Source organism: Rousettus aegyptiacus, unplaced genomic scaffold (assembly GCF_014176215.1).
Source record: "Rousettus aegyptiacus isolate mRouAeg1 unplaced genomic scaffold, mRouAeg1.p scaffold_m13_p_2, whole genome shotgun sequence".
NCBI classification, from domain to species: domain Eukaryota; kingdom Metazoa; phylum Chordata; class Mammalia; order Chiroptera; family Pteropodidae; genus Rousettus; species Rousettus aegyptiacus.
Genome location: NW_023416295.1, coordinates 20,476,324 through 20,501,519, shown reverse-complemented (window position 1 = coordinate 20,501,519; position 25,196 = coordinate 20,476,324). Strand labels below are relative to the sequence as shown.

At 37.3% G+C, this 25,196-nt stretch overlaps 1 protein-coding gene across 5 annotated transcripts in view; it reads right to left on the bottom strand.

The window, feature by feature from the left end:
- Positions 1 to 1,640: 1,640 nt before the first annotated feature.
- LANCL1 (LanC like 1) overlaps positions 1,641 to 25,196 on the bottom strand; it is a 37,469-nt gene continuing 13,913 nt past the window's right edge. For 4 of the 5 annotated variants that reach the window (XM_016158612.2, XM_016158610.2, XM_016158611.2 and 1 more), the window contains exons 4-10: positions 19,060 to 19,267; positions 11,252 to 11,387; positions 10,538 to 10,684; positions 7,936 to 8,118; positions 6,033 to 6,209; positions 5,522 to 5,594; positions 4,460 to 4,934 (exon numbers count right to left, since the gene is read on the bottom strand). In XM_016158612.2, the coding sequence (XP_016014098.1) occupies positions 4,858 to 4,934; positions 5,522 to 5,594; positions 6,033 to 6,209; positions 7,936 to 8,118; positions 10,538 to 10,684; positions 11,252 to 11,387; positions 19,060 to 19,267 (1,001 nt within the window). In that variant the 3' untranslated portion in view covers positions 4,460 to 4,857. Of the gene's footprint in view, positions 1,786 to 4,459; positions 4,935 to 5,521; positions 5,595 to 6,032; positions 6,210 to 7,935; positions 8,119 to 10,537; positions 10,685 to 11,251; positions 11,388 to 19,059; positions 19,268 to 25,196 lie in introns of those variants that run through there. The other variant, XM_036236888.1, reaches the window with a different exon arrangement.

Genomic DNA, 25,196 nt, shown 5'->3' with positions numbered 1-25,196 from the left:
GTTTTTCTTACTATCCCAGATCCATCAGATAAGAGGAATCAGGCAACTGTGACACTTCTTTATAAACTGATTTCTCAAGAATCCACCTTTCTCTGCATAATGCTTCATAAATGCTTTCCGTAACATTCTTTGTAGAGTGATAGAACATTAGCTGTAGATTTAACGTCACCATGATTGTAATTTGCATGTGGATGAAAAGGTAACATAATGTAGAAATGTGAAATGAAACTATGAGCAGCAGTCCTGCTAAGATCCATTTCTCTATTCTCATTATTTCACCACTTGGTTGATCGTGTTTGCTCCTTTCTCCCTTTACTCATAAAATTGTCAAACTCGTCCCTGAGGATGCACTAGAATAGAGCTTCTGGAAAATAGTGTTTCAATAGTTTACGTAATGGGACCGATGAAGCCAACGTGTTCTCCACTGTAAAAAAGCCAAGGTTCTCTCACTTAGTTAACTCATTCTCAGCTTTAGAAGGAAAAGAGTGAGTCTGGATGAGAAACAGAATGAGAAAGCAAATTATCAGCAGACTGACTGTTAGGCTTTTCTGAGTTTAAATGATGGTCACAAGAGTAGAAAATACATGACACTTTTAATGACACCGACATCACAGTGGGAACTATCAAGGGAAAAAGAAATGACTCAAAAATTATTATTCTATTCACAGAGCACGGAGAGGAAGGGGGCAAAGGTCTTTTCTAATGCAGTCAGGAAAAAAATAAACTACTATGGGTAAGTTGCAGGAGACAAATGACTTCTTCAAATTTTGTTTGTTCATGAAATTACAACTGTGGTGCAATTTAATGTGCTTGTTATTATTTTTCTTCTGGTAGGCAGATGAGCCAGGGAGTGTTAAACCAGAGAACAATGCTAGCTGGTCTTACTAGTCGAAATGTAATCTATGAAGAGTTAGTGGGAATGCTCCAGGCATCACTCTGGAGTCTCTGGTGGCCTCTGGGAGGCACTGTTCTCTCCATGCCTTGCTGCTCACATCTAAAGATGTGATACCACCATCTATAACCTTCATTCAGTCAAAGAAGTAAAACAAAAAATGTGCATTTACCCTTAGTATTGAATTCAGACTAGGGGTATGAAGGACATTTTAATCATATGCACCAAATCTAATTCAGGGATGAAAACAAGTATTTTATAATTTGGCAAATCTCCATTGTGCTAAGTGACACTACACAGCTTTGTCATGAAAATAAGTGGTACAAAGCTATGCCAGGTGATTGAGCAGAAATCCTTTCCAACCTCTGCATATACATTTTATAATTATGCCTCTTTAATCTCCTCCTCTATTCAAAGTTCCTTTTAGAATTGGTCAGCAGGGAAATCAATTTCTAGAATTAGGTCTTTAGTTCTTAGCCACAGGGTGGACCCTCATATGTATAATATATAATACTCTGCTTGAAGCCTAGTAGATTCCTCCCAATTCTATAATGGTCAGAGTTAAAAATATTTTCCTCTAATACTTCTCTATTTTCAGAAGGTACTAAAAATCCTGTTTGACCCAACAGTGAAGAAAGTCAGGAATAAACCCTAGGGAATGAGTGTATAGAGAAAAAGCCATCATTTACCATTGAAGGACAATATTCCTTAGGTTTAAACCAAAGCAAACAAAAAGCACATGACAATATGTAGTCCTAATAAAATTTTATTGAGAATCAGTAAGTCCATCCTTTATAGAATAAAGAAGTACATACAATTCCAGCCTTTCCCAACAAATGGCAATGCAAAATTGGGGTGTGTTCCTTGAATATCCCAAATACTGTGTTTTATTCCTATAGGAGAGAAACAGTTTTACAGTTTAGTAATCCAGTAAAGAGGTGCTCTGATCTATTAAAAGGAAGCAGAAGTGGAATCAGAATACAGAATAAAGGACTACAGACAAGTATTAGTATCCAAAGGAGCAAATAAATAAATGTTTACTCTTCACATTTTATATTTCAAAATTAGCTAGTAGAAGGCAGGAGTCATAAGACAAGACACAAATTAACCTGAGGACATAGGAACAGAGGATCTCTCTCAATTCAATTACATAGGGAAGTGGTACCAAGGAGAAGAAATGGCCTTGGATCCACTTTCACCTAACGCTCTACCCACTGTGAGGACTCTGATGCCAAATAATTGGAATTGACATCAAAGATGAAAAAGGAGACACATGACTTTAAGGATGAAAGAATGACACATCAGATGAAACCAAATCTCAATGGGATCAATCAAAATAGTTATGATAATGTTAACATTGGTTCCACGATGAAAAGTTAACACTGTAATTTTTCATCACTACAGGAACAGAAACACGTGACAGGACAAATGAACGCTACAACAAGCTTTTAAGGTTTTACCGCCTAGTCTTTGCACGGATATAAAAGAAACTGAGTTTTCTGGAAGGAAACTTTGGAACTTATTTATTTAACCAAAAAGAAAAATATGAGGGAAAATGATAAAACAGAAATATAATATCGTTTAAGATGCCTCTTCCTTTTAAAACTAAGAAAGCTACTGTAAAAGTTTCTTTCAGTTTCTACCATGGCATTAGGGTACTGGCCTTAGCTTATAGCCATTGATTAAATTTAAAATCCTATCAGACTTTTTTAGCTGTTAAGCATAAAAAACACAAACAACGCTACGAATATAAAATCCTGCAAGTTTAATAAGTCCTAAAAAGCCAAAGAAAAATGGAACCTGCATTGTGTTTGTATTGATGGATTTGTTAATAGATAGCAGTAACCAAATAGTAATCCAAATATTAATAAGAATTTTATTCAAAATGTTCTTCCCCCTGCCTTGTAGTCTTCCTGAGGTTAAATTAATCAAGATGTTTGGAGAAGCACTGTGATCAAGTCTCTTCTGGCTAACAGAAAATGTGTTTTGTTCTTTTCCCCTTAGTAACTATAGTAGCTAAAAGTATAGGCACAGTATAGTAAGACATTTGGTTAAACCAAATGGGTTTTATTCTTTCAAGTTGGACACGCAGCAAATGTCAAACCAAATGGGTTTTATTCTTTCAAGTTGGACACGCAGCCAAAGGCAATCAGCTTTACTGTGAATGCTGACACCACTGATCTGAAACGCTTATGAGAAAGGCAGCACTTACACACAGTTTATCAGCAGCACTTCAGAAATCTGAGAGGCAAGAGTTTGTCTCTGACCAGTACAAGTCACAGAGGAACAAGCTAATCCTAGGATTTGAGCAGTGGACTGTTCTTTTAGATCCTATTGTCAGTAGCCTTTAAAGGGTCTGACAATTTCCAGTAATATCAGCCATTTTGATGCTAAGTGGAAAATACTAAGGGACTGCTACCCTCAGGAACCTACATATGCTCAGTGGGCATTTGATTCAAATCCCAATAAAAATAGCACATTTTTGTGACTGAGGGAGCCATGAAATAGGCACATTTAAAATTCTTTGACCCTGTTTTTTTAAAGCTGCGAAATGTTATAAAATCAGTCAAAACATATACAAAAGACAAAACAAGCCTGGGAAAGGAGGCAATGGAAGCGGGAAGAGTTTGAGTTGTTGAGTCGAAACATTTGTAGAGAATTTAAAGCATCAGGCATTCTACATCTACTATGTAAATATCCGATTCTGAGGGCTCAGAAATTGATGAACGTTAAGCCTAACACATGCAAAGAGGCAGGATCCATTTGTTGTAAACATGATCACTAGATTTCTATCAAAAGCTTAGTGTTTTTGTTCGAGTTAATGGCTATATATCTATATTTATAGATATCTATCTCTCTCTCTCTAGATAGATAGATAGATAGATAGATAGATAGATAGATATAGATATATACTGCATCCGTGCTGCCTTTTAAAGAGAAGTAGAGTGCTGGACTATTCATGAAAAGACCAGTGATGTCTGGATAGATTGACAGGAAGGAAAATATGGCTTCTATCAAACAGCTAGCACTAAAGCATAGTCACTGCAAAATAACTAAAACACAAGTCAAAGTGCAGAAGGTCAGTCAGACAAGGTGGGCGCTAATCCTAGGTCATGACATATTCACACACACACAACACTGGTTTGCTGATCTTATACTAATTCAAGAGAACAAATTTAAATAGATAATTCCAAAATAAACCAGCTTATTTTAGAGAAAACAATAAACTATTATTGTTAGCTTATCTTGAATTAATCTCTAAATCAGAATTTTCACAATGACCACTGCATTTTAAAAATTTGATAAAAATGTTGGCTAGAGCCTAGATGCTTTATCAACCAAAAGAAGCAAGTCTGAAGTACGTTTATCTCTAGTTTAAACAAACACTGTGAATTTGAAAAATGATATTTAGGTCCCTAGCACAGTTTACAACTCCAGCAATTTTTGTCCTGGGATCATATAGTTACTTTTTGTCCCCTTTCATAATCAACCACTTAAAGAAAAGCAAAGTCATAAAACTGTCCTGTTGGAGAAAAAAATACTAAAGAGCAGAGGTAGAGGGGAATGTTCAATAATAATCATATATTTAACATTGTTTATCTACATTTAGTTTCTTTTAAACATTTTTAGAACAGTAACAGATAGTTATATTCATAAGCTTAAATAAGAGTAAGATTTCCTCCAACTTCTGAAATATATATACATATGCCCTCAAAATACTGTACATATTGAACTCCCTTTAGGAAGAAATTGAAGTTAAAAGATGTCCTGGGTATTTTAAAATAAAAGTAAACGATAAAGAAAAGGAACTGAACTGAAGACAAATTCTGAAAAAACAAAAAACAAAACAACTAAATCAAGTACACAGTCTGACTCTGTTTCCTTGAAAAGCAATGACAGCACTCAGCTCAGGTTTGATATACGGAAAGGGTCATGCAGTGAGTTGCAGGGGGCAGGCTTGCCTTCTATAGTTCAAATGCAGGGAACCTGGCTTTCGAAGGCACTAGGAGGTCAGCCAGGAAATATATGGTTCCAGCCATTCCTGCAGGAAGAGAAAGAGGCAAAAGTGACTGCACCATTTTATAAATGGAGTGTCTTCATATTGTAGTATCAACAACAGTACAATAGTAATGATTTAAATAAAATAGACATCTGTCTATATTTATATTTCTTACAGTTCAATATTAGAGATCACTAGTGAGGTGTTCAGCCTCTTCATCCAGGTGGAAGACAGGAGGGAGTGTGGAGTCAGACGAGTTCAAGGCACAGCCTGCCGTTTACCATACGTGAGCACCGTGGGACACTTACCTGTCCGAGCCTCAATCTCCTCACCTGTGACATTAGGATAATGTGTGTATGTTGTTGCTGAGATGATTTACGATGGCGTCTGCAAAACGCCGAGCATGTGCCTAACTCCATGAGTGGTAGTCACCATTATGACCGTTAGTACTAGGTACATGTGCTAACCTATTTTTACCATTGAGTTATTGTATTAGGAAATAAAGAAGCAGTTTAAGAAATGACTATAAAATTAATTTGTTGATAAAGCTACAATTCAAATACATTAATTACCAAGCAGGGAAGTTGATGCTGATATCATAAGGCATATAAGTAACGTGTGAAAAATACCTTCGAAGAGGGAGAAAGGAGTGTCAGGTGTTCTGCATCCGTGTTCTCCGTAATCTAAGCACCATTCGGCAAACTGAAAATGAGACCAAGTTAAATTACTGGAGTGATTTCCTCCAAAGACTCCTAAAAACTGATAGACACTGTCCCTAAGAATTATTCTGAAAAAGTCAAAACTATCTTCAAGGCAGAAAACAGGCATTAATGCAGAGAAACGGATGGCCTAGAGTGTGAAACATGGGGGGAATTCAATGAGCTCTCCAAGACACGCATGTCCAAGGTTAGCGTAGAAGGCAGGAAGGAATAAAACCACCCTAGATCTTTCTTTTCCTCTAAATTAAATGCTGTTGAGTAGAATTATGTACTTTTAAAGGAAAATAATTCAATGGAATGGCTTTTGAAGGCTTTTGTTAAAATAACTGTTTGTGTTCTACAGACCTGTGGTTTAGAAATGAATGAGTTGAAATCGGCTGACCTAGAGACCTTTCTGGGAGAGGGCGGTTCTGACTCCTACCTTACAGGCCCTGTACAGGTACTTCACGTCTTGTGTGAGGTTGTACAGTGTCAGGAAGGCGTAGGCATTCCCTGCAGCACCGTGGCACAGCCCGTACCCCTTCTTCAGCAGCCCATACTGCCAGATCACATCAGCGCACTGGTAGGCGTCACGGAGATACTGTTCCTCCCTGAACACCTGTAGAGTCAAGGGGTATAGTTTTATTACAAAGGATAGAAAAGAAAATTCTATTGACATTCCTTCCTGAAGGGAGGAGAGAGGGAAGTGGCCTGGCAAGAAAGGATATGAGATTTAGAGACAGAGATATGCATTATATATATGGGTGAGAACAAATTACAAAACTTCACTAGCTTTGTTTTCTTTTTTAAGTAACTGATTATGACCTTGTCTGCAGGGTCTAAATTTCATGTGTATGTGTTTGTGTATGTGGATGTTATTGGGAAAATGGCTGTTATTTTACCTGCAACTTGCTGTTATCATTAGGCATTTTCCAAAGAACATATGTTATCCTTTTTGATAACAATGTCCTTTATTATAAGAAAATTTCTTTACATACTGGAGAAGAAAGTACTTCTAAATTGTTCATAAAGACTGATTTGGTTATAAAACACTATATTTTGTCAGAAAAATAGATACACCTTTATAGTCTTTTGTGACCTCCTATATCTTGATCAAAGACTTAAATATTCTGAGTAGACATTTTAAATATTTCATCGCAAACTAAGTGTTCTTAAAAGTAAATAAAGCAGTTTCAAAGTTTTTCCATTATATAGAACTTTCTCAAAGTAAAATCTGATATCCTAAAAGTTTATTTAGACTATGAGATTCCAGTGTCTATTTACAGTCTATAGATTATTAATTTGTAGATTTGGCATCAATAGACATATATCTTGGTTAACTTCTATTTTTTTTTCCCCTCAAGTAAAAGCCTTTTCTTCTTTCATTATGGTTCTACTATGGCAGGCTTTTTAGAAGTGATCCTGACATTTTTTTATTATAGTAAAATATACATAATATAAAAGTTACCATTTCAATCATTTAAAGTATAAATTCAGTGATGTTAATTGCATTCACAATGTTATATGACCATCACCGCTATCTATTTCCAAAACTTTTGATTCTCCCAAAATGAAACTCTGTACCCATTAAGTATTAAATACGCACCCACTTCCCTCTCCTCCCCTGACCCCCCCCCCCATGCCAGCACTAGCATCTGGTAACTTCTATCCTACTTTCTTTCTGTATGAATTTACCCATTCTAAATACTTCATATAAACCATCACATCATGTAAGTGGAAGCATACATTATTTGTCCTTTTGTATCTGACTTCACTTATTGCATGTAGAAAGTTTTTAAGATTCACACGTGTTGTAGGAGGGATCGGAAGTTCATTCTTTAGTATGACGATTCCAATGTATGTACATACTACAGTTTGTCTATCCATTCATCTGCTGATGGACACTTAGATTGTTTACACGTTTAGGCTGCTGTGAATAATGCTGCTGTGGAACACTGGTGAACAAGTATCTGAATGCTTGATGTTAATTATGTTGGGTAAATACCTAGGAGTGGAATTGCTGGATCATGTGTTAATCCTATGTTTAATTTTTTAAGGAACTACCAAACTGTTCTCTATGGCAGCTGTACCACTTTATACTCTATTTTTAATTGAGCTCCTGGGATATGCATCATGGCTCCACCACTGATGCTATAATCTTGGCTACTCTACTTGTCAATGAAATAATGTCTACTCTGATACAGATGGACACTATGACTGATCTTAGGTCCAACAAGTGATTTCTCTATTGCTTCTTTAAGGATTATGCATGAAACTAATTTTAAATTATAGAATTTTATGTTATGTTTTCCAATTTATTTCTAAAACAAGAAAATTCACAGTACCTTATAGGCCTGGATGAGCATGTAGATTACCCCAGGGGAACCATGGCACCAGTGGACTAGCAGATCTCGAGTGTCACCCACACAAGGAGGGTAATTGCCAGAAGGGAACTTCAGCTGGCAGACATAGTCTACACTGGGCTTGACCAGATTATGTAACTTTGCATGGCTCACTTGAAGGCTGGGCTAAAAAGGAGAAATTATTAGTTCTGTTGAAGTAAACAGATCTTCCTAAGCCTCAGCAATGAGTTTTAAACCAGAAAGAAAACATGACCAAAAAGAGTATTCCATACACTTTTTTTTTCACTTACTAGAACAGACTAAAATTAGGCAATGAGCTAACTCTTAGGGCCATACGTATGTATTATTTTTCAACATATGCTATTTACATACTTATAAATAATTTTCCTAAGCCAGTGCTTGAGAATGTGAGAGGAAGAGAAGCTTTCTAAGGTTATAATACCTTAAGCACACTTTAAAGGCCACAAAGAGAAGTGCTAGACAAACCAAACAAACTTTCATTATTCTGAAGTGGCAGGTGATGTTTCCGATAGAAGAGGATGCTGACAAGTTAGGAGACATGGAATCTAGACCCCAAACTGTGGCATGACTCTAGATCAAGCCTTTCTGAAGAGGATTTGAGACTGATTCTTTTGCAGGATGATTTTGATACAAAAATGCACAGATTAATAGAACACATTGACATATGGCATGAGCCTCCATTTTTGAGATAATTTTTAGTTTTTCCTTTTAGTCCTGTTCTTAATTCGAAGGACTCCTTACTTCTTTAAATAACAAATTCAAAGTGTTGTCTCTGCCTGGCTGAGGGTAGGCTTGTGGGGGCGATGGGAGGCAGTGCCGTGGAGCACAGGTAGAAGGCTGTGGTGGCAGGGAACTAGGTGATACTGATGATAAGCTTTCACAGATACTGAACATGCACTATGTTCTTTAGCAGGGGTCCCCAACCCCTGGGCCATGGACCAGTACCAGTCCATGGCCTGTTAGGAGCAGGGCCGCACTGCAGGAGGTGAGCGGCAGGAGAGCCAACGAAACCATCCATATTTGTGGCCGTTCCCCAGGGCTGGCATCAATGCCTCAGCTCCACCTCAGATCATCAGGCATTAGGTTCTCATAGGAGCACTGATACCTGGTGCCAAAAAGGTTGGAGACCGCTGCTTTCGGGCATACAGACTTCATCTTACCCAAGGAATATTGTATGAGCTCATTTTAAATTGTTAGTGTAGAATGAGTGGATTCTCCTCAAATATGTAGAAATTATCCAAATAACCAAAAAATGTTTTGCTTTATGCAGATATATAGGTACTTCCTAGAATGGACTTATCAGATTAAAAATGAAATCATTTTAAACAGACAATAATCTGCCAATAAAAACCTCAGTACTAGGGTTTCCGGATTTCCTCCTAAAGAACGAAAGGAGACAGACAGTAAGATGCCCCTGACGATCTGCTTCAATGAAAAGTCACGTGCTTGTCTAGTCACTGACACGTGTGACTCTAACTCACCTTGAAACTTCAGAAGACGCGAACTCTCCTTTCCTGAAAACTTTTAAGACTCTATATTTATTTCTGCTAATAGAGAGCCAATAAGGTGATATGCCAGAAAGATAAAATAATTTAAGTCTAAATTGTCAAAATTCCTAATTATAGAACTCTTAACTGAGAAGTGTTGAATAAATACAACAGTGGGTCTCTTACTGCTACTGACTCTCGAAGTGTGACTCTGCATTCAAAACCAATAATAACCTTGAGTTTTTCAGCATCGCTGTCATTGTTTAGTTATGGAGAGAGGGCAGGTCTAACATCGATTTTGCATTATTATAGCCAGCTACTCAACCAGCTAGAAGTATGTATGTCCAAGCACTCATGTTGAACATATTAATGAAACACTTTTCTTTATGTCACACTGTACTTTGGGAAGGTGACGGGGGCACCTTTGCTACCATTAAAAATCAATTTTCTTTTGCCATCAATTCTTATTTACAAGTGCCAATTTCTCCTTAAAGAGAACTAAGTAAGACCCAGAAATGATGCTCCCTTGAGAAGTCCTCTTCTGACCTCCCTCCCAGATTATGCTGGCTGCAGTAAATTCTATTTGTCCTTAGTCTATTCGACTTTCGCTGATGTCCCTCGATAGTATTAGATCTTAAGAACTGTTGAGCATAGCCTATTCAGCATTTTTGGGGTAGGTTATACAAAATCCACTGAAAAGGCTCCTCAGCTTTGCTCTTTAAGTGAGCCTTAGGCAACATATGTTCATTTGTTTTCTATTGATTTTGTTCTTACTCCTGGAATGTTTCAATGGATTATGCTTATAACATTCTTAATTCGAAGCATTTGCTGAAAGAGAACAGAAGGCACTTCATATAGAAGTATTGGTCAAAACACTAGTCTGAACAAGTGGACCTAAGTGGGCACACATGGTCACCTACAAATCAAATGTCATCTCAAAGCACAGTGCCTTTTATATTTACACACTGGAAAATACTTGATGCAGTAGATGACAGAATAAAAAAAGAGAACCTATCTTCTGACCCTAGACAGTACAATCAGAAAGCACATTTTAAAGTCTCACTGTCACCTCTTACCTGCATCAGGAAGTAATAAATTCCTGCCAGGCCATGAGCGGCCCCCACATAATATTCTTGGTACCATTCATACATCAGTGGAGTTTTTGCTGTGAAGTTTCTCTTTTTAGCTAGTTTTTCTCCAGATGTTAAGACTGTTTCACAAATCTACAGGGTGAAAACCAACCAAAATAATGAGAGAATTAGAGAAAAAACCCTCCTGGTGAAGGTTAAGAAACTTTTTGCTGAGATATATTAGGGAACATGGCAAATTAGACACTCTTTTAGGCTGTGGAAAGGCACAGTTTAATTCTGCACTCAGAGAAGCAGGTGCGACTATATTTTTTTTTTCTAAAAAGGGGAGGGTATGGAGGATCTTGAACTCTTTTCACTAGCTCTTACAAGAACTTACTTGTCAAAGGAAAGCATAAACTCCTTCAGGCACCAAAAGGGACACCTGCACCTGAAAGGTAAAATTTGACCCTCATTTTCTTCTGAAATGGCCTCTAAACTCTCCAACAGAGCAGGCTGGACTACTTATTGAGCCACTCTCTACTGTGTTTCCAGCAGCCTTCAGCGTGTAGCTGTTGGTTCTCTGATCATGCTTGACCTTCAGAGGTCAAGATACGCCTTTGGGCTACCTGGGATGTGCTAACTGGAGAAATAAAACCAATGGTCTAGGCAGACAGTAAGTGGGATCCTAAAAAGACTCCAAAAAGCACAAAAACATGGTACCTGCTGAATATAGCTTTGAGGAATTTTTTCCATTCCAAAATTCTTATTCACAAAGAGAAGAGCAAAGATGTAGCCCATTTGTCCATAGAGCATTTCATTTGGAGCATGGGGATCAATCTTATTAAGGTGAATTAGCCTGAAAAAAAAAAATACATGACTAATATAATTTGAAAAGGATCGGATAGTTGTATATACTTTAAAATGTTACATTTAAAAAACATACACACAAATATATATGTATAAATATTATATATTAAATTATTGCATATTTAAAATTTTAATATATTATAATTATAATTACTATAATTTATGATACATTAAATATTAATTGGGCCAGGTCACAGCACAAAAAGTAGTCAGGGTTCAAAGATTAACCCTCAACTCAATTTCCTTTCTTCAGTTTACAATGAGACTGTCAAAAAAGATGCTTGAAGAATGAAAGAAAAAATACATGAACCTAGCTGAGACTACCTGGAGCCTCCCTAGCACCTCATGGAAGATATGCCCTAAGACTAGCAGCTGGGGTCTGAAAAGCTAAGAACTGCTGGCTCTTACGGCATTCAGCCTGGAGAAAGGAATAAGTCAATACTCAAAGGGCCATCTATCTCCATAAAATGAAATGCTTGCTGCACCCGTTATCTCCTCCCTGGGCTCATTTCTTAACACGTCGGCGGGCCTACCCAAAGTGTCTGTACAGTGGCCTGCTCTACCACGATCGATAATACATGCAAGTGGCAGAAAAGGTACCACTTCTAGTCCCAGCTTCTAGTCCTTTTTTCAAAAAAAATCATAGTTACCAATTTCTTATATGTTCCTCAAGTTATGTGATGCACATATAAGTGAAATACACATATTTATAAATGTATCTCCCCAAATGATCTGTGCCTTGCTATTTAACGATACATCTTGACAACCATTCCCTATCGGCACATACAGAGTAGTGTCATTCTTTATCATAGTTGTTTAGTATTCCATTGGGTGGGTGTAGTATAACTTATTAGTTCCCCATTGATAGATTCAATTCTGCTTCTCAATGTTATTTTTGGTTCCAGTTCTAGGTTAAGATGGAGTAAGCGCACTCTACTTTGTATCTCCTTCTAGATGCAGCTCCCAAACCTGGTGAGAATGCACGAAGCAGCTATCTGAGGACTCTGAGAGGTAAACAGTGGCAGCGGAATGGGAAAGAAGACTAGAATGTGAAGTAGCTCCAAACCAGTGGTGAGTTAACCGTATTTTCCCCTCTGACGTTACCATGGCCTGAACGCAGTACGGCTTGAACCCTGTAAGTGGGCACCAACGGGCTGAAAGAGAGCCCGAGCGGCCCTTTAGTTCTGTCTGTCCTAATAAAGAACGAGAAGGGGAAGTCCTGATATCAGAGAGAGTGGGTAAAACACCTTATTTTTCTTTTTTTTCTTTTTTCTATTCTCTGTTCTTTCACGCCCCAGCCCACAAGCAATTGCATGGTGGTGTCAGAAGTGAGAGTAAGCAGGGGCCCACAGGTGCCAAGACTGAGGGAAGAACCTTCCTTGCAGATCAGGGAGCCAGTCCCAGAAGGCGCAGAGAGGCCCCCTGGCTTCGCCTCTCACTCTAGTCTCCTTGTCAGCTGGCCAGATGTAGGCACCACTGTAGGAAGTACATGGTAGAGTGGGGTAACCAAAGCCTCGAATTTCTTTCTAGAAGACCAAAAAGGGAAGCCCCAGGTTACCAGAAAGTAGGTGGAGTTCAGAAAGGGAGATGAGCATGGGAAAGCGGCCATGTATGTGGTCTAATGGAGACTACAATATATATGTAGGAAAATATATGTAGGAAAAATCTATGTAGGAAAAACGTCCTTGCCATTTTAGGTTTTTTTTTAATCATACAAAATTTATCTCTAAATTATCCTATAAATTAAATATCACACTATTTAAGTTATTAAAACTTAATTTTTTGTGAAATTTGACAAAATGATATTAGGAAAGAGCCAGGGAGTTTCTAGAAAGAAGTAATTAGGAGAGAATATTAGCCCTACCAAATAATGGCTTTGTCCTCAGGTAGCTTATGACACTAAATCGAAACTACACTTAATATTTAATCTCTGTTCTTTAAAATTCTCATCTATAAAATAAACTGCCCCTTCCAATTAAAAAAACTTCTCTTAAGTTGCCTTAAGTAATTAAGAATAAACAGCGCTTGTGCATGTGTCTCTTCTACTTTAGTCCGTATACTAGGAATGGTTAATTAACATTTGAGGTATCAAAAATCACACCCCTGGGGTGACTGGTTATATGTGAAGTACTCTAACCAACATTCAGAGATACTTGGCCTTCAAATAACTTTATCAAAATCTACAACAGATGATTTGTTAACAAGTCTAGTAAGAAATGTTACAAAATGACTTTTCATTGGTGGAATGAGTGGTGAAGGTGCGGGCGGTGGCGGGGAGGGGGGGCTGCATCTGGCAGATGGTACAGGCTCTACCATGTTTGATGAATAAGATGAAGGGCCTAAGGACAATGTGGCTTTCTTTGAGCCATAAGAACACAGCAGGGGGCCACTTGTGTGTATGTGTGTGTTTCTTCTTTCTAATCAACAATACATTTGGCAGAATTTGGTTAACTGCTTGTGCTTTCATTTTAACGCATTTAGTGGTAAGGTTATAGCTGAAGGAATACAGCCCTTCTAACCTCTGGAGGCTACCAATATCTACGAAAGCCAAAAACGCACAAGCAAACAGAAACCTGACAATTGCTACCACCAGGCTGTACAGCAATAGATAGAGTGAAGAGAGTCGGAGCTCCAAAGGGAGGGTACTTGTGGAAGAGAAAATAATTGTCCCCTTCCAATCCCACCTCACTCCTTCCGTAAGCCTGTGGTGAGAGAAGGGGAACATTTACACTTTAAAATGAAGACATGTTTTAATAACCGGAATGAGATGATTTTATTAACAGTTATGAGAGAGACTGAGAAAAAGTTCTGAAAGTGTCCTTAAGGAAACTTACTCCCCAGGAGGAAAGGGGGGGTTTGAAAAAGCATGGCTGGTTGAAGTTACTGACAAAGTTAAACTTTTCCGTGTTGTAACTCAACAAATGGTGGCATCTCAATCAAATAAGTTAAAATGCAAATGATGGCGCATGCATTTTTCTTCCCTTCTACAAATACAGGCATTAAATCTCACAGTGGAAGAGTGGTTATTGTTAAGTACAGGGCCATAGTGGTAACGGATGAGTTATATGGATGGTAGAATTATGGGACATTTTGTTTTCTACTTCAGTATAACACACACACACACACACACACACACACACCCTAATATTTTTAAAGAACTTAAAAACATTTAAGAAAAATTCCTTTTTTAATGTCAGAACTGGCAGCTCAAAACATTGAGACCTTAAGAAAATAAAATCTTTTTACTAGATACAAACTTACCTGTTATAGTAAATGGAATGAATCTTTCAGTCTTAATATGAACTTATTATCAAATTTTAACATAAATGTATCAAATTACATAGCATTTAGATATAAAAATCACTTCTGATTTACTTTTGCAAAGATTTAAAAAACTATTCAAAAAGAAAAACTACTATGACTTTTTAACCAAACACTGCACTGTAGAAATTAAGCATTGACGTCCAATGATGTTCTCAATTATTATATGTTTGAACCACTATACTAGAAAACACCTTTTATTCGCCACCATTGTGACCTGCATTACCACTAGGTGGTGATATATAATTAGCATTCCAATTATTTTGCAGCCAAATTCATTTGCATTTGGGAAGTTCAAAGTAGGTAGCAAATACCTTTGAAATACTTGAAAATAAAGAATTGCTTAGAGCATCTTGTTAAAATAATACTTTATGGTTTAGGATAAGAAAGTATTCCATTTTGATTTTTCTGGATTTGAATTCAAGTCATTAAATCTCATTAGTTGGGTCTAATGAATTACGAAAGGTAGGACTTTTAAGTGCATGTTTTAACGCTATATTCTAAGATAAGATTAAAAAAATGACAGATTTATAAATCATAATGATTATTTTATGTGTTTTCAGAAACTCTCAAACCCAGAAGCATATCGTTGCAGCTCCATTTATTTGTTTTAATATGTTGATAGCAATAGCAACCAATCTTTAGAAGAGACAAGTTGCTGAAATATCACTGAAGGAAGAATAAAGACATATAAGAGCTGGATAGTTCTGTTTCACTCCTAGCAATATTTCCCCTGGGTGTTATTGGGGAAAGTTTTTTTTGCCTTGTTATCATCAAAAGAAGTTTGACTTTTTTAAAAAAAGAAGTCCTTTTCTTACGCATCACACTACAAGAGAGGTTACATATTTTCTGACCAGAACACCAAAGTTCTTCATCATGCTACATACTAGCCCCAAAGCAATATATATGTCAGGTTAGTCACTTAATTGGGTACCAAACAGGCAGTGCTCTCTATTCACGTAATGGTGCCAGCTGTCTCTTTGTAGAGGGAAAGGTGAAAACGGCCACCTACAAATAAATCAGGCACCAGGAAGAACTACCTCTATTTCTCACCTTATTCTCACCCAAGGCCAAATGCCGGACAATCTGAAAACATCTCTCTCTCTCTATCTCTCTCTCTCTCATTCTCTCTCTCTCTCTCTCCCCGTCTCTCTCTCTCTCTCTCTCTCTCTCTCTCTCTCTCACACACACACACACACACACACACACACCCTTTTTTGGGGGTAGGGGAGAGGAGGGGTCACGGATTCCTTCAAGAAAAGCGTTTAAGTACTCTCTCCACGCTGAACGCAATTTGGGGGTTTTACATACCTCCAGAAGCCCTAGAATTCTCAGGGCCGCAAAGTTAAGAATCTTTATCTTAAGAGAACACTGATTTCTTTGTATTTCGGTTTCCTTGTCTAAGGATGAGACTTTTGTTGATCCCACTATATTAAGAAAATACAGGAAGGGTAAGGTGAAATGTGTTGTTGGCAGCGAAGTACAACAGATGCCACACCGAGAATCTGATTCTGTGATATCGCAAAAGGATGGTGTCATATGAGAAAGAAGTTTCAGCAAACAAGTAGGTTTATTAAATAACTGATGATATCAAATAATTTTGGATTTCCTGAAATTGAATTGAAAAGAGGTGTGAAACTAACTCACAAATAATTTCTTTTTTTCTTCCTTCTCTGCCATAACTCCAGAAATCTGAAAAATCAAAGCTGTGGCCACGAAGAACACATTTTCCTATCATATGTTCGCATTCTATATTTTCAACCTTAAATCTATTGGCTATAGATAAAATATTGTTGAAATGTCATAAAACTAAAAAAAAACATAAATAACAAAAACACCTTATTATTAAGGTATATAAAAAAAGAAATTTTAATTTATTCCTGAGTGCTTTATAGTAAACTAATATTAATATATATAGTACTGTTCCCCAAAGAGTATTTCAGACAATAACAGGCCTTAAGATGTCATGAGAAAAAGGGTTGTCCACGTAAGTTTGGCAAATTCTGCTTCCTTGAGTAGCTGGAGTTTCCATTCTGAGTTGCTGAAAACTCTGAGCAGACAGTAAAGCTGCATATTTCACTTTGTTTAATTAGTGTTTTCCCCAACATGTTGAAGTATGCACATCTTGTATTTAACACCTATTAACACCTATTAACATGCTTTACATGGCAAACTATTACTATTTGGCTGCACATCTATGAAAAAGACTGGGATAATATATAAAATATTGGGACCACTATAATTTATTCTTCTGATACTTAAAAACAGATTGACTCAATGAGGCTTTCCTGTGAACCTCAAAAGCAGATGTGTGGCTAATGGCTTTAAACTGGCTATGCAAAACAATAAAACGGTAGTTTCTGTATTTCAAATTCAGATGGGTGTGGAACAGTTTTTGTATTGGTTGGTTATATATAAGGTTAATTGCCATGGAAGGAACACATATGTTAACTAAGCTTTTGGGGGAAATCACAGTTTTGTTTTTCCTGCCATTTTGATTAAGCTTAGTGACATGTTTCATAGTAAATACTTCCCAGCCCTGGAGTGAAATGTTCATAGTTTTTTCCTCTAAAATACATATATTTTTCATTTTTAAGTTACACTGGATAATTTCTAACCTCTGCCAGATGTAGCATAAGCATGTATAAAAAAGATTATTCAGAAGTATATGTTAATTCAGTGCATGATTTAATATGATTCCCAGATCATTACTGGTAGAACAAAAGACTCCTGGCCCCGCAACCCACCTTGTTAACACCTTCCAGTGGAAAAAGTTAGCTACATCTGTGTATATATATATACACAGATTGTCCAGAGGGACAATCTGTGTGTGCGTGTGTGTGTGTGTGTGTGTATATATATATACACTTAAACAACAAGAACATGGATTAGTCCTTTAAATATAACACAATATCTTAGTCTACTTACTGTGTATTCTATAACATAGATGAAACTTGAGAACATTATGCTAAATGAAATAAGTGGGTCATAAAAATAAACATACTCTCACCATATAATCCAACAATCACACTCCTTGGTATATACACAAAGTAGGCGGAAACTTCAGTCCACATAAAAACCTGCACATGGATGTTTGTAGCAGCTTATAATTGCCAAAACTTGAAAGCAACCAAGATATCCTTCAGCAGGTAAATGGATAAATAAACTGTGGTGCACAATGGAATATTATTTAGTCATAAAAAGAAATGAGCTATCAAGCCATAGAAAGACATGGAGGAGCCTTAACATATATTACTAAGTGCCAGAAACCAATCTGAAAAGGCTACATACTGTATGAATCCAATATATTCTGAAAAAGGCAAAACTATGGAGACAGCAGAAAAAGCAAGGGTTGCCAGAGCTTAGGGAGAAGCGAAGAGGGCATTGACAGGAAGAGCACAGAGGATTTTTAGGGCAGTGAAACTACTCTGAGTGACTATAATGATGGAAACACGTCCTTATAAATGTGTCTGACACACAGAATGTACCTTAACGTAAACTGTGGACTTTGGGTGATAATGTCATGTCAATAAAGGGTCATCGATGGTGATGAGTGGTAACACTCTGATGAGGGATGTTGCTACTGAGGGAGGCTGTGCATGTGTGGGAACAGGGGGTAGACGGGGAATCTCTATACCTTCCTCTCAATTTTGCTGTGAATCCACTGCTCTAAAAAGTAAAGCCTATTAAACAACTAAACAAAACAAAAAACCTTCGCTGGAATTGTAACTCTGTCAGTATGCTCAGTGGGAACCTAACAGTACTGCATGCAGAGTTGCATGGCAGCCAGATTTCTTAGTGGAATTCTGAAAATGTTCAATAAACTCCAGTTAAGAAATAATTGTAATTTATTAGTACCAAAGTTTGGTAATTCTTCATAATTCACAAGTTTCTAGTGGGCTGCTTGGATTTATATTAAAAATGAAAGTCTGGATTTACATATCATTTGTCCTTAAGCAGTTTTGAATCAGTCTGTGTACCCTTAGGAAGCCTCTCTCAACTCACCACGGGAAGTGAACTGCATTTTTTCAAAGTATTGATCTTGGACAGCACCTTGGATTAGTAATCACATGATTATGCTTTTGATTTCATTTTTTGTTCCTGAAACTGATATTTGATCTGGAATGTGTCGCTGTCATTATATCTTGCAACAAAATAGAGATGATAGTGGTTGTTCCTTAACTACAACATAGGAATAATGTGAGAATTGATCAAATGACAGTACTAAGATTTATTGCTGAGAGAAAAGTAAATTCACTAAAATGTTCTTTTGTTAACACACACAGAATTAATGTGCAATGATGCCTAGATAAAATATCCTCAAAAAAAAGCACGGTTACCGGGTGATGCAATCGTCTGCCTGCTTCTCGTTGTGCATCTTGTGATACACCACAGCAGCCACTGCCAGTGGGCCTGCATCCCCACAAAGGAAGGTGATGGAACGCTTGGATAAACAGTTCAGACTTTGCTTTACGTAGCCATGTGCCATCTGTAGGTAGGCAGGGTCCCCGAATACATCATGGAGATGTAAGTAAAGCACAGCAATACCTGAAAAGGAAAAATAAAATAAGGTAAAAATAAGAAAAACGAACTATTATGTTGGTGTGCTGTCTACTCAGCAGTGTTGATTTTTGATAAGCCACAAGAAACATGTAAACTACCTGAAAGTTCAGATGATCTTCGTTCCATACTCAGCTTTATTACCAAGCAGGTCAAAGAACCAGTTATAGGCAAATACTTACTTGTTCTTAGTCTCCTCATTAGTAAAACTCTAAATAATATGAACTCTAAGACCTGCTAAGAACTCTAACCCAAATTTATTAGTAATCTTTGTTGCACTCTGGCTATTGTGTTAATGTATTCTTCTTGATGGTAAAATGAGGTCATCAAAATTACTCTTCCAAATAGAGTCATTTATTAATTTAACAAATAATAACTTACTTAATAAACCAGAAGTGTTTTTTCTTGTGAGCTAAAGAAATTCAAAGACTAGAGAATGAAAAATTAATTTCTCTTCTTATAGAAGATAATTTTTCATGTGAGACTAGTATTATTAGTATTAGATAGTATTATTCCACGCAGGGACTATAAGAAAACTATTAAATTATTTCAGATCTGAGAGAATAAATTCAATTCTTCCTTCTTTTCTTTTCTCTGTTGAGGACCTAGCCACTTTAGGAACTATACTGTAAAAGAATAACTTGCTTTGGGCCTTACTCAGTTTGCTTCTTATCCTACTCTTGAAGCTATATGTAATTGAGGTTTGTCTGTATGTTCTTGTTCCAAATGACTGTCACAGTAGACAGAGCCTTCCCTCTGAAGCCGCCTAGTCTCAGGGCAGACTCAAAGATGTGGAGTAGGGAGGCTGCCTGCAGCATTTCCAGAAATTCATTTCTCCCTTTAAAGTACATTTTCCGTCTCATTGACCATTTTTAGAAGATACAGGGCCTCTGTTTAAATCTAAATTAATAGAGCCAATCTCTTCGCGGATTTCAATGCAGTAAAAATACAGTCTGCAAAATTACTTTTCACTGTACTGAGGACAATTTTAAATTTAGATAGTTTTCTCATTTTGCATGGGTAATCTCCAAAGCTTTGTGCTACAGACAATTCAATTTCACATGGATATTAAGACCAAATTTTCATTTCCTGTCGAAGTTAATAATGTTGTCTGCTCATTCAAAGTGGCTTCATTTTCGTAATTCCACAAGCTGATGAAAAGATGTACCAATGTTTAAGGTTTGTAGACATAAGTGTAGAACACCATGATGTGGGTAAGAAAAAACATCTCCTTTTCACAAATAATCAATGTCAAGAGCTTCTTCTAGAATTAGGTCCTTAATAGGCTTTATCTCCATCCATACCAGGCATCTGCAGGCAATCCACTTAAATTGTTACCCTTTCATTTTGCCCTCTATTTCCATTGCTGCCTGAACTCCCCTAATTAAGTTATGTAAGCACCAAAGCTAGATAATGACATGATTGAGATCTGAGAAAATAAAAAGTGATTAAATACAAGCCCAATGATTGCTTTCCTTTTCAGACCTTTGTTTCTCATTATCAACAACTCCTCTTGTCCTAAATGTTTAACAAACAAAACCCATTAAGGTTTGCAATTCCAAGATTTGATGTATTTCTCATAAAAAACAGGCAATCATTTCTCAAGTCTCACAGTATTTCATTTAGATGAAATATTTTGCTTTTTTCTTTTTGATCAACAGAGATTTATCTTGCCAGCCTGTGGAATTTCACAACTTCAGGTTCTTTCTCTCTTTCTCATTCTGGGTCTAGGTGTCTGAATATTGTGAGTAAACGATCTCCTGGAGTTTGTAATTTATGTTGTCTGCCTCCCCTGTCACAAAACAATCAAGGATGAAAAGGGTTTCAAATAAAGAGTGATACTTCCAATTAGAAAAATGTTCCAGGACAAACTTCTTATAAATCGGTCTAGGTCAGGAAAATAAGACAAAATGTGTAAGTTAAAGATATGTAATACCTCATCAATATTTTATACCCCAGGTGCCCTAATTTAATAATAGAAAAAGTAGAGGAAGTGCTTGTGGCTAAATATCTTGAACCTATTCTTATGATCTTCCAACCTTTGACAAGTTGCATGCATATAACATCACCTTTGCATAAACACTGAACGCTGAGAGGTAACTGGTGAGTAGGAAATACAGACACAAACTTAGGGGCTCTGCAGGGAAAACTCATCCAGTCCTTACACATACTCACAGCCTGAGGCTTTAAAAAACATCATTTTGATCAAATAAACATGTTCTTTAAAGAAAGAAAAAAAAACAGTACTGCAAGGCTTAATATACACATGCAGTTCCCTGCCCCACTCTATTCTTGCCTCCTAGAGGGAACCACTTTCAATCATTTTAGCCATTTCCTCTAGTATCTGCCTCCATATTTCTAATAATAATGTGCTTATGTGCAACCTCTTAATTTTACTACATCAGACATTTTGACTCACATTCCACTCTGCAAGATAAGGATCTAGCTCTTGTGATAGACACTGCTAAGCGGTTCCCCAAAATGTATCCCCCTTTTCCCTCCAAACAATGCCCTGGATTTTAGCTATGCACAGGGCTGCCCATAACAGTCTTCTTTGCAGTTGGGGATGGCCATGTGACTAAGTTCTGACAAGTGAAACAGTGGGAGTAATGGGGGCTGCTTCAGAAAATGTTCTTGAAGGGAGGGGACTTGTCATTTCTTTCTTCCTGGCTGGAATACGGATGTGATGATGTAGCTGAAGCAGCCATTAGACCGTAAGGTGGCAGCTCTGTGATAAGAATGGTGAAGCATCAAGATCAGAGACACTTACAACCTGGAAGACCGTGAAGCTGCCTGCCATATCACTCCCTGAATTGCATATTTACAAAATAAATGCATTCTGTTGTGTTAAAGCCACTGTTATTTTAGGTGCATCCCCACATGCTGGTAAGCCTAATGTGAAATACAGCTGTTTTTAAAGGTAGACAGGTAGGCAGAAGGCAGATCAGAGGCTAGTTCAATATTTTGGGTTTCATTTGAAAAGTATCATGATAAGCACTGGAAGAGCATAATTAGATTTTAAAAGTTCACTGTAAGGTTTAGGGAAAAGTGTGTGGAACAGTGGACGCGGGAGGAGCAGTTAGGAGTATGCTTCAGGAGGATAGGAGACAAGGAGGTTGATGAAGTGAGATTAGACTGGAAAGATGTCCGTCTGGAAGGTAAAATCAATGCAACCTGGTGAAGGATGACTGAGAGCGAGAAGTCAACATGACTTCCAGATGTTTACCTTCAACAGCTGGAAGGCAAACACCTCTAGGGGAGGGCCAGGTTTGGGAGGAAAGACTAAAGTGGTATCCATTCATAAACTCATCCCCAAATACAATTCCATTCTCTAAAGGATGTTTAACATAGTAAGAAAGACCACTTTAACTGGCTTCTAGTATAAACTGGTCATGAGGCTCAACACAGCATGATGTATGAGTTTAATCTTTTTAATGTTTTTCTTTTTATCACCGTGTACACTAGTTAATCAAGAGTTTCTGGACTTAAATCTGAGTAGCGTACAGAATTTCCTTCTGTACTGTTCATACATATGGCTTAAACATATTGACATATTTTAAAAGAGAAAATAATCCCTATGAAGAGAGATATGCTGAGAAATGAATAAAAGCAAAATCTAATCTATTATTATCCTTTTAATCCCAAAGTCATTAAAGGTAATCAATAAATGTTTGGAATAATATCCTGATTCTGTTAAGTAATGAGTAGTTTCCTTTACAAACAGTGATTATTCCTATTCTGGATGCTCTTAGGGTATTTGCCAAAGGGTATAAGAAAACTGTTAGAGATACCACCTCTGTTTTAAATGCAAATATAGATAAATTTAAGTAACATCAGTTAACAATCAATAAAGTGCCTTTAGAATCAAATATATGAAGTCAGTAATTTTTTCAGAAATGGCATGTTAATTCTTTGATTATTCATACCCTCGGAGGCTGACTTGGTTGAAAAAGAATGTACAGTGGTTGACAGAGTGTCCCCTCAATCACAGGGGGAAAAAACACCATCAAGAAGGAGGTATTGGTGGGTGTAAAGATATACGCCCCCTGATATTAATGGTGGCCAAGACATAGAAACAACTGAAGTGTCCTTCGATAGATGACTGGATAAAGAAACTGTGGTACATAGATACAATGGGATATCACTCAGCCGTAAGAAAAGATGAAATACTGCCATTTATGACAATATGGGTGGAAACAGATTATCATGCTAAGCAAAACAAATAGAAAAAGTTGAGAACCATAAGATTTTACTCATACGTGGGATATAAAAATGAAAGCAACAAATGAATATGACAAATAAAAACCCATGGATAGAGACACGAATTTAGTGGTTACTAGAGGGAGAGGGGGGAGAGGGAGAGGTAGTTAAGGGTGAAGGGGTCAAGTATATGGTGATGGAAGGAGATTTGACTTTGGGTGCACACACACAATGCAATAAACGGATGATGTATTATTGGACTGTACACTTGAAACCTATAAAATTTTAACCAATGTCACCCTAATAAATGTAATTAAAAAACAGACTAGAAATTTAGATTTGATGCTAATCCACTATCAATTTATGTAGAGGAGCAGTATTAAACAAAGCATTTTTAAAAGATAAATTTGGCCATATGTATGAGTCCAGGTCTTCCAAGATGAGAATGGATGTGCAAGACTTTATTAGGAAAGTCTATCCATTTACCTAGGAAATGGCTCCTAGACACATACCACAAGAAGAACATGGCAGGGTATCGCACCAGCAATTACATGCTATGGCTTGGAAGTGACACGTGCCACTTCCACCTGCAGCCCCTGGACCAGAACAGGTAGCCTGGCCTAACTACAATGAAGTTGAGAGGTCTAATCCCCCCAATAGCCTAGAAGGAGAGGGACACCAGATATGAGTGAGCGCTACCAGTGCCTGACACGGGGCTTGATGGGGAGAAGGCAGAGTGGAGCCACATCTCAGGTCAGGTTTGAGATGTACATTAGATTTCTAAGTAGAGAGGTCAAGTACGTAGCTGGAGATATGAGTCTGGAGCTCAGGAATGAGAAGCTGGACAAGAGTCCTGCAAATGTGTGGGGAATGTTTTAACCAAAGTGGTCAGTGACTCCCTGATGCACTTCTGGAACAGCTGGAGTAGAAGACTCATTAATCCAATGCGAGTAGGAGTTAATTTTGACTGAAAAATAAAAACAAAAGCAAAAACCAAGCTAATCACCTCGTTTTTGGTCTGGGAGGCCAGAAGAAACCCAGACATACATTATTTTGATCTTATAAGTCCTGGAGCCTGTTTGGTTGCTCAGAACTGTGGTGTCCAACATGACTGCCGCTTTGGACGCTTAAACAAAATTAAAATTATGTTTCTCAGTCACACTGGCCACATTTCAAATGCTCCGTAGTCACACATAGCTAGTGGCTGCTGTAATAGATAGCAAAATAACATTTCCATCACTACAGAAGTTCTAAGAACAGCATTGCTCTGAACAGAAGGGTAAATGTTATTCTGCATAAGAAGTTCAGGAGGTCTGGCATTGCCTCACAGTTCATCCTAGAAATCTCTTTTGAAATGTTGACAACTACTTGAAAGAAAAACAGACGTACTGTGAAGACCAAATAACATTTTGCTATAACAGGAATTCATCCTGGCTTTTAGTATGGAAACTCTGAATTAAAATTTTCTATTCTGCTTCTTTCTGTGGCTACTACTCTGGGAAGGGAAGGGTAAACAGCCTATGGACACTTCTAAATGTGAATTTCCTTACTCAGCTACTTATCCCTGTGGTACTATAAATATAGCCAGCTGTTGAGAAGTAATTAATACTAAGTCTTTGCATTTCTGAGGGATCATTAGTCTTATTCATCTTGACCAAACCAATCAAGACCTGGTGTGTCTCAAATGTACATGGAGATGATAAAAATCTCTATAGAT